Source organism: Acanthaster planci, unplaced genomic scaffold (assembly GCF_054643075.1).
Source record: "Acanthaster planci isolate LZ-2023a unplaced genomic scaffold, COTS_SCS Contig7, whole genome shotgun sequence".
NCBI lineage: Eukaryota > Metazoa > Echinodermata > Asteroidea > Valvatida > Acanthasteridae > Acanthaster > Acanthaster planci.
Window position 1 is genome coordinate 98,364 of NW_028257631.1, and position 15,084 is coordinate 113,447.

General features: G+C 39.8%; 1 protein-coding gene across 4 annotated transcripts in view; it reads right to left on the minus strand.

Annotated features, from left to right (window-relative positions):
* Positions 1-15,084, minus strand: part of LOC110989774 (hyccin-like) — a 34,481-nt gene that overhangs the window by 12,237 nt on the left and 7,160 nt on the right. For 2 of the 4 annotated variants that reach the window (XM_022254392.2, XM_022254394.2), the window contains exons 2-7: positions 13,081-13,252; positions 10,605-10,725; positions 9,994-10,095; positions 9,330-9,458; positions 5,191-5,235; positions 3,522-3,602 (exon numbers count right to left, since the gene is read on the minus strand). In XM_022254392.2, coding sequence (XP_022110084.2) covers positions 3,522-3,602; positions 5,191-5,235; positions 9,330-9,458; positions 9,994-10,095; positions 10,605-10,646 — 399 coding nt within the window. In that variant the 5' untranslated portion in view covers positions 10,647-10,725; positions 13,081-13,252. Of the gene's footprint in view, positions 1-3,521; positions 3,603-5,190; positions 5,236-9,255; positions 9,289-9,329; positions 9,459-9,993; positions 10,096-10,604; positions 10,726-13,080; positions 13,253-15,084 lie in introns of those variants that run through there. The other 2 variants (XM_022254393.2, XM_087131659.1) reach the window with 2 other exon arrangements.

A 15,084-nucleotide genomic window follows, 5' to 3' on the forward strand; every position in this document is an offset into this window, starting at 1 on the left:
GGAAGGCCAGCCAGGAGTAGCAGAACATCCGGTAGGTTCCAGGACGGGATGAGTTTCTTAGACAAAGGGCATTCCACAAACATTCCCCTCAGAAGGTGATGGATCACTGAGTTAATGGGCGACAGAGATGGTCGAACTGCCTCAGAAGCCTCGCTGGACAGCCGCTGTGGCTGAATGGCAGTTTCTGATCGTGGACACCAAGAGGCCAGTCGAAAAGGTGCATAAGGAAGTCAGCTACGACTGAAAGAGGTGCCTTGGCGGATCTGTAGCTTGCCTTTACACCATGAATCGAAATGCCATATTCGGCTGTTGTAGATCTTTCTCATTGACAACTGATGGCCCCTGGTGGCCAAGGCAGTAGTGTCTCGAGAAAGGCCTACCTCTTGGAACGATCTTTGGACAATGTCCAGCAGGTTAGGTGTAGGTGAGATGGGTCCGGATGCAGGATGTGAGACTAAGGTTGGAATATGACATCCAGACAAAGTGGTAGGATCAGGGAAATGTTGACTAGTAGTCTGACTATGCAGGGAAAACCATGGTTGCCTCGGCCAGAACAGGGCGATGAGGAGGATGCAACAGCTGTCCTGTCCTGACAGTGCTCTGGGGATGAGTGACAAAGATGGGAATGTGTACGCTAGAAGTCCTTTGCAGGAGACGTGTAGTGCGTTGGTTACCCATGCTCCGGGATGTGGATATCGAGTGCAGAAGGTCAGGAGTTGGGTGCTTAGGTGGGACACAAAGATAATCTACATGAGGACTGTCGATCACATAGAATAGTGTCTTGACTACCTCAGGTTGAAGTGTCCACTATTATAGGACAGACCACGCCCCAAGCGAGCATCCGCCAGGCTGTTCTCCACTCCGGCAATGTATTTGGCTCATCATAGACCAATGGAGTGTTCTACGGTCCAGTGAAGAAGATACCACGTTAGAGGCACAGCCAAGGGGAGCGTGTGCTCCCTGATGGTTGATATATGCGATGGCTGTTGCATTGTCTGATCAGACCAGGATCGTCTTGCCTTCTATGGATGAGTGGGAGTGTAGGAGGGCTTTGGAGCCTGCCTGTAGTTCCAAAAGGTTGATTGAGGAACCCCAAAGGTTGGAAGAGTGGAAGAGCCAGGGCTGACATCAAGATCTGCAAATTAAGAGAGTCCCTGCTCAGCTTGTCAAGTTAGTCAGGTTAGTGTAGTGTTTCTTTCCTCGCCTACCACCTTTGGGGGCCTGGAATCGAATGTGGCTCCGTACACATGTGGAATGGGTTTTCAGTCTTCACCTGAGTCCGTGAGTTTCCCTGAAACATTTATCCAGGGTTTTCCTCCCACCTCTAAAACTGAACATTTTTTCATTGTCTTTTCACTGACCACCACCATTCGCTCATTATCATCCTGTTATTGGAGCTAATGAGAGTGAGTCAGGAGGAAAAGTTGGAGAGGCCTGCCGCCTTATGGGGAAACAACACCAGGGGACCAGATTTATGAGGCTGGTCATCAACCCCAGGAGATGGAGCCATGTTCTTTGTGTTCACCTGTTGCTGTTCTTGAAACATGGTGAAGCACTGTTATAGGTTGTCTACTAGATCATCCGCATGCATGGCAATACCATTGCAGAGATCAAGGGTCACCACAAGGTAGGTCGGTTTCTAGGATGGAGTGGTCTGGATTTGTCCCAGTGGAGATGTAAGATTGTACGTGGCTTCGGTGGCGGCGAAAGCCTTGTTTTTAGAGCAGCCAATAATTAGCCAATTATGTACAGGAAAATGAGGATGTGGGAATAACAAAGGTGTACTCCCACGGTCTTTACCACTCTGGTGATACTCTCAGAGAACGAGAACCGGAGGAATTTGCGATTGTCAGTCTGGATGGGAATACGTAGGTAGGCGTCCTTCAAGTCGATCAAGGATGTCCACACCGAGACTACGAGAGACTCCATCTAAAACCTCTTTGGTCAAATGAACTTGAGGGGTTTCAGATTGATCTCCACTTTCCCGGTCTCCTTCTTCAGGCTGAGGAAGAAAATAGACATAAAACCCTTTTTCATGAGGCAATGTGGGACCCGCAGGATGGCCTGTTTTTGGAGAAGGTCTATTATCTCCGATGCAAAAGTTCATTGTCTGGCTTGGTCGGTTGGGATAGGAGTCGGCCAGAGGATCGTGTTTGACAGAGGGTGACTTGTGAAGTCTGGCTTGCAGCCCTGTGCAAGAGTGTTGAGTACCCATCGGGGGGGGGTGCCATTGTGTGAGGGTCACCAGAATTCAGGACAGGCACAGTGGGTTGAGCAGCCTGACTATGGGCCCGGGCCCGGTTGTTGTAGCTACATGTAACGCAGAATCCCTGGCAGGACGGTAATGGGAAGATGCCACTGACAACTTAGCCATACTTTGTTCCAAAGTCTCCTGGTCTGTGAATGCGTGACCTAACATAACACATATACAGAGATAGAAACAAAAGAAAAACACATACGCACATACAGCAATAACTACATGTAAATGCAGTGAAAGGTGACATTCTAGCACAATCTTTATTTCGTCATAATTAAGAGATGCTAAAAAAGCACACCCATAAATGCAGTACAATGACTGCATATACATGTACATGTAGAAGTGGCACGGAAGAAAGTCTCATCGTAAGCTTTATTACACTCACAAATGGAGACAATACACACCTATACATGCACAACGATAACAAAAGGCAGTGAAAAGGTGTCAAAAAAGGAACAGTCTTACCACAAGCTTTATAACAATCAAGAATAGTTTATTAGGAAGTAGTAGTTGATTGAGAAGTGACACAGAACTTATAGTGAACAAAAACTCTCAAAAACATGTCCGTTCGTAACGGCACTAAGAAAAAGAAGAACATGGCGACCATTCCATTAGGCATTGTGTGAGATGAGGATGCACTACTGGTGGAATGAAAATTTAGCAAATGGTGTAATGGTCTAGGGAACTATGCAAGTAGTATTGGTAATCTGGGCAGGTTGAAGGCAGTACACGTCATTGTTCACCCTGCTGTTTGTGATGGTTTTGTCTGGGCCCTATTTCACGGCACTGAGAAGCACTCAAGTTTACACAAACAGAGGCTCAGTGTACCGGTATTTCATGGGGACCCTAAAGCAGTAAACACAGCAAAAGGCACTTGAAGGAAAAATTTGCTTAACTCGGTGACATAACAATGGAAATCTCAATGCTGGCATACTTTTTTGTGCTAAGTACAGCAACCATGAAATGTTTGCTGTGATATACACTTACCAATAAGCAAAGTTTTGTACAATGTTAGCAAAACAATTTTGTTTCTTGGGCCCTGGTCTAGTCTTGTGTTGGTCTCTTCAACACTGCCAAAAATGGACTTTTTAAAATTGAATATCTTAAGTTTTGGACGTCACTTTCTTTTCACAAAACTTCCATTCAAGTTTTATATTATATTATGTTTAAACTTTCAGCACACCACAAAAGTGTATGAAGTTTAAATCTTTTGACCTTAATGAAACAATCACCTCCGCCCCCCCTTACCACCAGGGTAACATACCTCATGATAAATGGATGGCTTTGCAAGAGTAGGGACAGTGAAGGACTCTATTCTAGAAATGCCATCAGGTTCAACCACTTCCTGCAGTTAAACATGTAACTCATGAAGATCACATCACATATATGTGTACAAATACTTGTCAAACAACTTGGAACTCCATGAGATTCCTCTGTGTGATAACATGATCCTAGTCAGCAGACCCCAGAGTTCACTCTCCATGAGCTAAGAGTCAATCTTATGAAATTCAACGTAGTGTACGATCTTTAGTAGGACTGAAGTGTAATGATGGATAGTCATGCAACAAATTGTTGGTATGATCAGTGGAATTAAAGTATGGTATTCCCATATGTCCAATATTCCCTGTCTCATATGCTTTTGACACAATGAATAATACATGTAGAGTGAACAACCATTAGAGAAAGATGAGCAAAATTTTCCCCCCAAAATTTTCAAAATCAGAAAAAAGAAAATAAATTACCTTAATTGACCCAAACAACCCACATGACCTTAACCCCTTGACGATGGAAATTTTTTTCCGAAAGCCAACTCCAAGAATTCCAGCCTCGCTTGGCCACGAAGGCCACCTGCCAAACCGCAAATTCTCGGTTTGTGGCCCTGCGTGCTCTGCACGCTTTGATCTACGCAGTGAAAAGGCTCATTGTTCGGTGGCATGTGGCTCTACTCACGCTTCCACATTCCCATTGCTGCTTTTAAAAGTGAGGACTATAAAGTGGAAAATATTTAATAAAGAGCAGTTTCCTCAATTAAATGAGTTTTATTTATCTCCTTCATGAAAGGGTTTTACACAGGCAAGTCATTCATCACAAAAGGAAACAGGGGTTGTACAGCAAGGCGAAAACAGGAGGATTTTCTCAGAGAGGGTCTCAGTACTGTAGCTCTGTGAAGTGGAATTTGTATCTAGGAATGGTCTCCACTATTAAATAATGACCCAGGATGCAGCAAGGGTTGAGGCCACATCCAAATTACATACTGTGGCTACGACTGCAATGTACAAAGCTGTGGTGGTTGCTGCCTTACCAGCTGCTCTATTTTTCATAGGTTTATGTATTTGGCCGCAATGGAAGCCAATAATTCGAATGCGGCTCACACAAACACGCTAACAGTTTGTTGAATGTCAACCTCGTTCCCATTGGCTTGATCTTGCCACACAATCTGCACTTGTACGTGTAGATGGTTGGGAGTAATCAGCGATTTCTGGAAGTATCGTTTCCAAAGCGTATAACAGAATGTGGGATCGTCCAAAAGGTCTTTTTTTCCTTTTTTTAAAATAAATAAATAACAAATGAATAAATTGGGACAGGTGTATTTCTTAGGGGCCGGCAGGGACAATCATCATCTATTTTTTCATGTGGCCTTACTGCAAATCCCTTAAAATAACTTTAAGCTCCCATCTCATGTTACATGCTATCTATAATTTAAGACATTGCGTGTCATAATGCATCATAAAATCGATGACACCAAGTTGGCTTTAGCTGGTGGTTGAAAGGGAGCTTGCTGCTTTACAGGCAGCCAAAAGTCCAGGATATTTGTGAGGATGATTTCTGTGAAGTTCGCCTTAGGACTGCACCTGAAATGCTTGTCTACATGTTCATTTTTTACATCTACTTGTACCTCTTACTGCAATGTGAATGATTGACAAGTTGCTTACCATGTTATAGATACCAAGCAAGAGACTCTCAGCTCTACCGTAATTCTGGGAAGAAAAAGAAAAAAAAAAAGGCATTGCCACAAAGAATCATTTCACAAGGTGTTTTAGTCACATAAGCATTTTTCACCCAAGTATGCTTTCAAATAATAAATTTTTCAGTAACTGTTTTGGATACCAGCAAATGATGGACTGTACCTTACATGTAGGAAATAAACATGAATTTGACCTTTAATACTAACTTACTTTCAATTAACAGAGACTTTGAAATGCATGTACACAAAATGATGCAGAAGGATGGTTAACCATAGTTAACCCTCCTATGCAAAGACACATTCTTGACACAGTTGTCCTATCAGTCAAAACCAGTCAAATTTCCTATACATGTATGTGTCTGTGTACTGGGGGGAATCAAGTGGAAGGAATTTTTGACTGTTTTTGATGGTTACAACAAAAGGAGGGTTAATGTATTGTTTACCATCTTATATGTATCTATGGTTAACTTATTGTTAACCAGGAAAAACACTCATGCTCAGGAATGTGAACTGCCATTGTACATGTATGCAGGATCTGCCATGATGTACTCTACCCATACAATTGCATCCAATATGTACTGGTACATGGGGACTTAATTTTTCACCTTCAAGTCTCAAAATACCTCACTCTTCTGGCATGCATTCCTTCCAGATACACGTGTTGCACTTAAATACTTGCAAGTTTGTAAATGATGATTAAATGCTGCAAAACCTGGCACTACATGTCTTTTCAGTGGGAATATGAACAATTACAATGCTTTCTTTGATCAATACAAGCAGCTGCAAACCTTTGCTAATTGTACCCCCCAATGTTGCTCAACAAACACCATATTACACCTGTCAGAAATACTTCTTTCATGAGTTCTAGAAACACCATAGAAGCCTGTAGTTAAAGTTCAGTACATGTACAATATATGCTATAAACAGCACTGCCATGTGTCATTACTGAACTCACCTGCCCACCAACAAGGAAATAGAAAAAAAGTAACCACCACTTTTTAAAGCCCAAGTAGAAACTGTGTGAACTATTTCATAAAGTTCAAGAAAACTTTGAGTCACTGCTAAAAACAGTTTGAAACGTGAGCATCTGGCAAGATGGTTGTGTAGTTTGAGCAGCTTGTCGGCATAGGAATGTGCACATCCCATTCAGGCAATGTCACAATAGTTGCATCAAGGCAAGATCACATCATGGCACTGCTTATGGTTTTAAACATTGGTTTATGAAGGCAGGGTTTAGTGGATCGTTGTAGAAATCCCATCCTCATGGAGATTTTCATCAATGTGATCGAACCAAGACAGATGCTCAACCAGGATATTCCCGAGATACTTGTATGAATGAACTCTCTCGATTGACTTCCCATTTAATTAAATCTGAACATGTATGTAGGTAACCCAGGGTGGAAACCAAAAATCATGAATTTAGTTTTACCAACATTAAGCGTAAGTTTACGGACCATCAACCTCCACTTAACTACATGTAACTCAAGACCATGCACCACATTAGATCCAATATTTTCAGGGATCATGCCATCAAACATTACCATGGTATCATCGGCATACTTGTTGAAGAAACCAATTCAATGTGTACAATGTAAATTTTCTTTGTGTACTTATCACCGAGAATGGGGCATTATGGAATTCAAGAAACAACTATGGATGGCAAAACCAAGGAAAGTATACTCAGAAATGTTAAGTTGTGTCACACTTGTAAAAGTAATTCATCCATTCACAAGTTTGTAGGGCTATCCCCCAAGGTAGAGCAAAATGTTCTTATTTATGGAAATGTGGGAATAATATGTGCTTGGCCGATCTTAAACGGCCAAACAAATAATTATTCCCATTCATAGATACCATTTTTTGTCAGAGAGTCAAAAGAAGTCAATATATGACAGAATTTCAATGATTTTGTTCTAGAAATTTTACTTTCATTTTCCAGAACACCGTCGTTCATTTCATGGTATATTCCTTGCTCAAGTTGTCCCAAGAATCTCCAAATATGGACTTGGTGCACGTGTGGTGCATTCTGCATACTGCGTTGCACAAAGACTCTTGGCCATGGGGATGGATTAAACTGTCTTGTATCAGGGTGTGGATTTACGGCTATTTTTGGAACTGGGTACCCATTTTTTGTCAACCTGGGTACCCGTAAAAAAGAAAAATTAATTAGAAATACCATTGCATTGGACCATGTGCTCGAAACAGGGTTCTTTTTCGTACATAGGAAAGAAGCAGCACATCATTCTAAGTGTCAGGGTAAATCTCTCCTACCTATCAAATGAAACTGTTACCTCAATTTGCAAAGTCTTCTTTTTGTAAGTATATGAAACAGAAAAAACCAAAACTGTTCATGAACATCAAAACATGCGAGAGATCTGCAAACCACCTACATGTCACACCAGCTACTGCACAAAGGAAATGTCCCAGATGCTGCACGACCACATACATGTGGAATACACATGCACAGATGGACTAGAACGTATGTGCGGACCAGATCAGTGCTACGGAATATGGATGTCATGGGTTAACAGGCTTTTAAGTACAAAATTACCACCGTAACCAGAACAATGCCCACACCCTCATATCCCCTTATTTTGAAGTTTTTGAATAAAAAGAACCGCCACCAAAATGCTTCAAATGCCATTGAAAGATTCGTAAGTCTAGGGTCAAGAGTCATCACTGCCAAGCGCATTTCTTTTCTCACTGGGACAATGCACGCTGCATAAACCAACGTTATCTGAAACTGCAACAAATCCTGGCCTTTTAAGCCACTGAAGCTAGCCTGATTGCTACAACGGGCCCAACTGTAGTCCCCTTCAGACAGTCCAATTGCTGACACTGTAGTGGCCATGTGACTGCAAAAGGAAAGGTCATGTGACAAAAATCCAAGTGAAAAACAGGACTAATGTGCAGCGCTTCACGTTGTAAACAAGACTATTACAAAAGTTTTGCTGCACGAAGGTAGTACGATAAAGTGGTCTTTTTTAATTGAAAGAAATTTTAGAATAACTCCATTCCCCTGAGGTTCAAGTTGCACTGTGTAAGTACTTCAACAAGGATACATTTGACTGGGTGACTATATTATAATTGGTCAATATTTCCCTTTTTTCAAAAGAAAGAAACACTTAGATCTGAAAGGCTTAAGTGCACAAAACATCCTTCCTGCTTTTTTGTTTGATTCAGAATCCACAGTTCCACTGAATCACTGAGGAAATCTATTTTGCTTTAATTTAAAAGTAATTTTGAAATTAAAAGTGACAACAATTACGGTACATTTCTTGGTATCAAAAACTAAGCTGGTTCTCTGACTCCTTGTGTTTATGTAGCACATTCAGTGCTTTGGTTACGATCAAATAATATGAGGCTGATCAACAACACAATTTGTGCATGATCGCCACTTACAGCATGTGTAGTACCGCTGCTACATGTATATTACACAGGTCCATTCTCGCTACGACATCAATCCCACCATAAAATATTTTTTTTTCAATTTTGTTTTATACAAAAATACTGTTACTGAACTCACACAGTAAGCACTACCACTTCAGCACAAAAGTCATTTCGGTCATTTACATTTTTCCCTTCTTTTTTACCGGTACCCAGCCTGAAAAAATGGAACCGGGATTGATAGTGACAGGTGGGTACCCCGGTAACCAGCATAGGCCTAGTATCGTATCCAGGCGCCAGAGCATTTTTACGCAACGGGCATTATCAAATCTTTACAGCAGGCATTATCAAGTGTTAATACACAGTCATGTTGTGCATTGTTGAATAGGGAAATGGTCTGAGGTGTTTATGAATATACAATATCATAACAATGTAAGCCTCAAATGGCAGCACTGGACTGTATACTCCCCAGGGAGCTGAGGTTTGAGAAATGTTCGGACGTTGTGAGCCTGATGAGCAGAGGAAATGATAACATACATGTAGATGTACATGTATCAATGCCTGTGAATGGCAGATGACCTGCATCTCATACATGCTGTAACATTATTATTACATACAATATATAATGTAACTCAACCTTGGTCCTCACAATCAAGCCTGAATTCATCCAGGGCCAGATCTCGGCTGGTCAATTTAGTTGCAATTTAACTAATATGATCCAACCTTGTGTAGTGCTAGTCCACGCAAGTAAATCCACATCACAGCTGGAACAAAGTGCAAGCAAAAGCGCTTCAGCTCAAAGTGTCCAGAGCGGTAAAATTCATACAACTGGCCGCATACTGGTTCCTGCAGCTAAAAGTGAAATCAAGAATATGAACATGTACCTTAAAATGTGTGTTCTTTCTTGCTTTGACATGTAGAAGCATACATGTACATGTGCGTGTACACAAACAAGAAGTATGAACTTTAACATCCAAAGACATGGTAATGATGAAACAAATAACAAACAGAGTTTTTGTACAAAAAATTCTCTTCAGTAACTTCAACTTCATAATTCATGTAGACATGTATATATGTGCAAATACATGTATTGAAAATGTACATGTACTTGTATTTGTAGACACTGGTTCCATGAAGAGTTGGTATACTTGGCATCATTTGTTGCATGGGCTAACCCATAAAATCTGCCTTGTACATGTAAGTTGAGGTTCATAGTTCTTCTGTTACTTATCCCTTCCTCTATCTTCCTGACCCAGAAACCCTATAGAATTTGCCTTCAACTGATATCATAAAATTTATTATGTGTGCCCACTCACAAAATCACATTACATTTTGATCAGAAAAGTTTCTGGTTAAAAGCTTTGGGAGTTAGTCTTAGCATACTTACACTGGAGTGAGGCTCTTGAAGAATTTCATAAATTGATTTGATGAGCTGTACATCATTTTTAATCTTTCCACAAAAAGTTGCTACATCTGTTCCATCTATGAACTAAAAACCAAATACACATTATAAATGCATGAACGTTGAAAAAATGTTCAGAGTCAATATCCTGGCACTGAATTACTGTGCATATTCAGGTAGCCAAGAATTCAGCTTCATGTACGTACAGTTTCCTACACTTGTACGTAACTGACCCTTGCATGCATACAATCTTTACTAAGGTTGAGATTTAGTAATATTTAAAAATAGGCATGCTTAAAATTTTGACAAAACTTGCAAAATACTTCAATACTTAGAGCAGGAATCTTGGTTGAACCATGGATCTATCAACTGCAACCAGAATTTAATTTGTGACTATTTGTGTTCATTTACAAGCAAATATAAAACAGAAATTTCAAAGTGACACATGTACATATACAATGTGACATTGTTTAAGTTAACAAGAGAAAGACTATGTAAATGTGTACTTCATTACCCATTTTACCTTAAATACAAATCAATCTGCTACTTGAACGAACGGCTAGTATGTGTAGACATTTCCAAGTTACATCACATACCTTATACTCGGTTAGCCAGTTTTGCACTTTTTTCTCTGCCATTATTAATCCTCAGTTCATCACTGATGGTACACTTTCCACTGCCTTTCAATTTTCTGACAGGAATGACAGACCTCAAAATCTACAGTCAGACAGTCAGGAGTAAAGCAATTTACATGTCAATTGAATACTAGACAGTATAACTAGAAATCATTACATACTACTGCTTGTTGTTTCACCTTTTTTACTTCTTGCAGTATGTATTTCATACATGTATGTCAATACTTTACAGAATCAGTTGTGTTCCAACACTGTCATGTTATTTAATCATTTTGGGGAAGCCTAACAAGAAACTGTGTAGTCATACCATTTTGGGCATGAAAAGAGGACAGGTTCTCCCAAATTATAAAAACAAAATTACATTGAAGACACTTTAATAGAAAGAGTTCTGTGTCTGGCCTTACACAATTTTTATGTTTCATAAACACAAAAAAGTTAGAAAACAAGTGTCTTGTTCAGAACCCTAAGGGAACAGCAAGAGTGCCAACTCCAGCCCTTGTCAAACTTGGTGTTAATGAAACTTCACAATTATAGAGGCTGGATGTGGAACTCTTCAAGAAACTCAAAGCAAAAATATTCAGGCACGTAACAGCAAGTGTAAGATATCAATACTTAAATTATAAGTCCTGTGAAATTTTTTTAATAGGGTATGTGTGGGGAGGTAATATCCAACCACTGGTCAACTGCTTCGGGGCAATGTAGACATGCAATTACAGTTTCACTCAAATGACTGCAGTCAACCCATTTTGTGAAGTCATCATTCACATTTTGGTATTGGTTAAATCTCGCAGCATTCACGGTCTCGGCCATCTTGCAAAATTTACTTGGGACCAACTGTAACGTTTTAGCACCACCCATCTCACACTGTTTAAAAGTCTTTACTTTATTTCTTTGATTGCAAAACACTCTACGTCCATGTCAAGCTATGAACATCAATGTTGCTATTATAACTGCTGTAAGTACACTGCAGTCCTTATGTTGTTTGTGTCTTCAATTCTTTATAGCGAAAGAACTTGGGTACATGTACCCATAAGTCTCCATAACAAAACAACTTAAGTAAACCTAAAGCTACACTGTTTTGCCATCAATATGATGCATGCATGTATACATGTACATATACATGTATGTGACGATAATACACGTATGGCAAAAGAAACTAATTTCTTAAAACTCAAACCACCAAGACATTTACTGTCAGATTTTGCAGGAAAGTAAAAATTAAGAATCACCCAAAAGAGCCATGTGGGTCAGGAGTGTTCATTTTGTTGGTAGTGACGCACTCATAATGCTTGCATTTCATACATGTCAGTTGTTTGTGAACCTGCAAAGTGCAGTGATGACCAAAGGCACCTCCTGTTTCCGCTTGTGGCCCTTCACGGGGCTCACATTGTACATGTAGTCAGCAGGTCTCTAATTTTGCCACCTTTTGTCAGGTCTCATTGATTTTCACAGTAAGTGGTAAAGTGACCTGGTGACTATACTGTCATGGACGTTACATTTACCTGGCACCTGCAAATAAAATGGTACTTTTGCCAGGCACCTACACAGTAGCTGTTTTTGGACCAAGAAATTCTTACAATGACAAATTTTAGTCTGGTTCAGTGACAACATACTGGTTGTCATTGCAACTTCGTATTCAAGAGGTGGGAAGGGAATGTTATTTTCACTTTGTGACAGTCCTTGGTGTGTCTTTCTTGGAGAATGTGCACTGTACTCTAAAGCTGAATAGGGAAGGAATAGTCCTGTGTAATATGTTGTGATAATCCAATTTTAATACGTGAACCCGTTTGTTTACAGTAGTAAAGGAGGGGCATCCCCTGCTTCCCAAAGTGGTTGAGCTGATACACATGTACATGTATATACCATCAACCCGACGCATACACAGTGTGTAAGACACGTGAAATGTGGGATGTGGTTGGGTCATTTTTCATCTGGAGATTGTGAGGATGGTGAGTAAAAGCTATAAATTTTGCCCAACATAGTTGGTTACATGATCTGGAACCCTTACACGTACATGTAGGTCATTGGATTTAAATAGATATGGATTAGGCCTAGTATCGACTGCTTTTTTGGCAAAATTTGATTAAGAAAGTTTTTTTTTTATGAACCATGATTTGACATAACTGGCATGACTGGGCTGCACTCAAAAGCCTACAGCATTACGAACCTATAAAAAGTCATACTCTCCAAGTCACACGGACATGACAAAGTAATGACTTGTGGAGTTCAGCAAGTAAGTCTGAGTAACATGGACACTACAAATTGGCTTTTAAAACATTTGGACATGGTCAGGCAATAGTAGAGTCCAAGTACTTTCCTCAAAATAGCTTGTACCAGAGTCAAAATCCTCCAAATTCATCCCCAAAACAGTCCTGAAACTGTCTTTGGGATTCTGAGGGAATCAAAGATAACAATGAAGGTGGTAAAGTTTACTCACATATGGGATAAAAAGAGAAATTTTCTGCTGAAATTAGAAATACTCATCGGCCAAGCTCAAAGTCACTCTGCATGCTGTTCTGCTGATTGTAGATTGTTACTGACTAGGTTCATGGTAAACAATTTCTGCAGACCTACATGGTTTTCCAAGTCACTGCAGAAGGGGTGCGGATCTGTTTTAAACATAAAGAAAGGAAAACATAGACAGCAAACCCAAAGCATTGAGGAATGACACAAACATGCTCAGAGGGATTGATAAAGCAGAAAATGGAAAATGAAATACATGGTGAATTACGATATTTATAGGAATAAAAATTACATACATATTTTCGGTGAAATGAAAACACTGAATTAATCAGAAAACAAAAACCACTAACTTCCTGGCTACAATAACACATCTTTATGGCACCTTTCCATACCAGCATGTACGTTTTTGGTTGCGTTGCGTATACGATACGTTCATGCATTTCATTTTCACAGACACAAAAATCAACTCCATTAACAGAACATCATGCGCATTGCATTCAACCGTGACAGGTACATAGCACTTGGCACAAATGTTGATGCGCATATGGAAAGGTGCCTTTAGTCTTCTAAAAACAGTGGCTTTTCCTCGAAGGTTAGCAGCAGCCAGCACCACACAGACATTTTATATTTACGCATACAGACACTTGAGTTTAACAAGTCAAGAATTGAAAATGAATATTGACATTAATAAATCCATCATTTGCGTATTTTTCTCATTTTTTGGTTAAAAGTTATAGTAGTCGAATTTGACGACGAGAAACATTTAAATTCAGCAATGACTGTCAAATTTGGCAAAGTTGTTCAATTCGTACTTTTCATTTCAATCTTGCATAAAAAATTTAATATTGCTGAAAAATGTTGATCTTCCATGAGAAAAATACTCTCGCATGAAACTCTGAGTCTTGCGCGAAATTTCAATTTTTCCTGAACGTTTTGCATCTTCCATGAGAAAATGTAATGCATGAAAAATTAAACCTTGAATTAAAATGTTGCGTCTCGCATGACAAATTTTAGTCTTTCATAAATTTCATTGTGTCTAGCAGCAAAATAGATTAGTCTTGATTTTCTTTTTGTATCGGACTTCAGTGAGGGCTTTGAATTAATTTCGCCTTGGCATTCCATGTACACAGCTACCGAACATTGTCAGGTTTATATCAGTCAGGAACCATTTCTGATTTCAATGGAAAATTTCTCTTTTAATACTGTATGTGAGGAAATAAACCACTTTCATTATAATCTTTGATTCCCACTGAAAGTGGGAGCATTGGACAGTTTTAGGACTGTTTTGGGGAATAATTGACCCGGGGTTAAAGCTTTTATGAGTGAAATGAATTAATGGAAAAGAAAGCATATGGAAGGTACATGTACATGTACTTGGACTCCAAAATGTCCAAATGTTAAATAAGGTGATTTGTAGAGTCCAGGTACACGTAGCTCTACTGAGTGGAGTGTTAGTACTCTTTTTTTCAAATTCTGTGTTGGATTGGTCAAACTTTGAAAAAGAGGAGTAGGCCTAGGCCTACTAATGCTCCACACAGTAAAGCTAATGTCCGTGACGGTATACATGTAGTTGCCAGGTCCCTTTTTTCCCCACTTACTGTGAAAACCAGTGAGGCTTGACAAAAAGTAGGTGGCGAAAGTACATGTACAGGTAGGGACCTCGCGACTATACGGTCACAAACGTTAGTCCAAGTTACATGTAAGTCTGGTTTCAATAGGGTCGTTTGTGATGTAGATATGAACAGAAGGACACCGTGCATGATGTCATTCCACTCAAAAATAAACAAAATAGCATTCTAAACTTTGTGATTTTTTGTGGAAAATACCCTTTTAGATTGACCTCATGATGCCAAACCCATATTCAAGTTTCATGCATTTCATTGATGGTCAGCTGTTTAATTGATCACAAGGATGTAATATTTAAGCATTACGAAGAAAATGGGCAAAACTTATGTCAACTGGCATGGCTGGGCCCTTG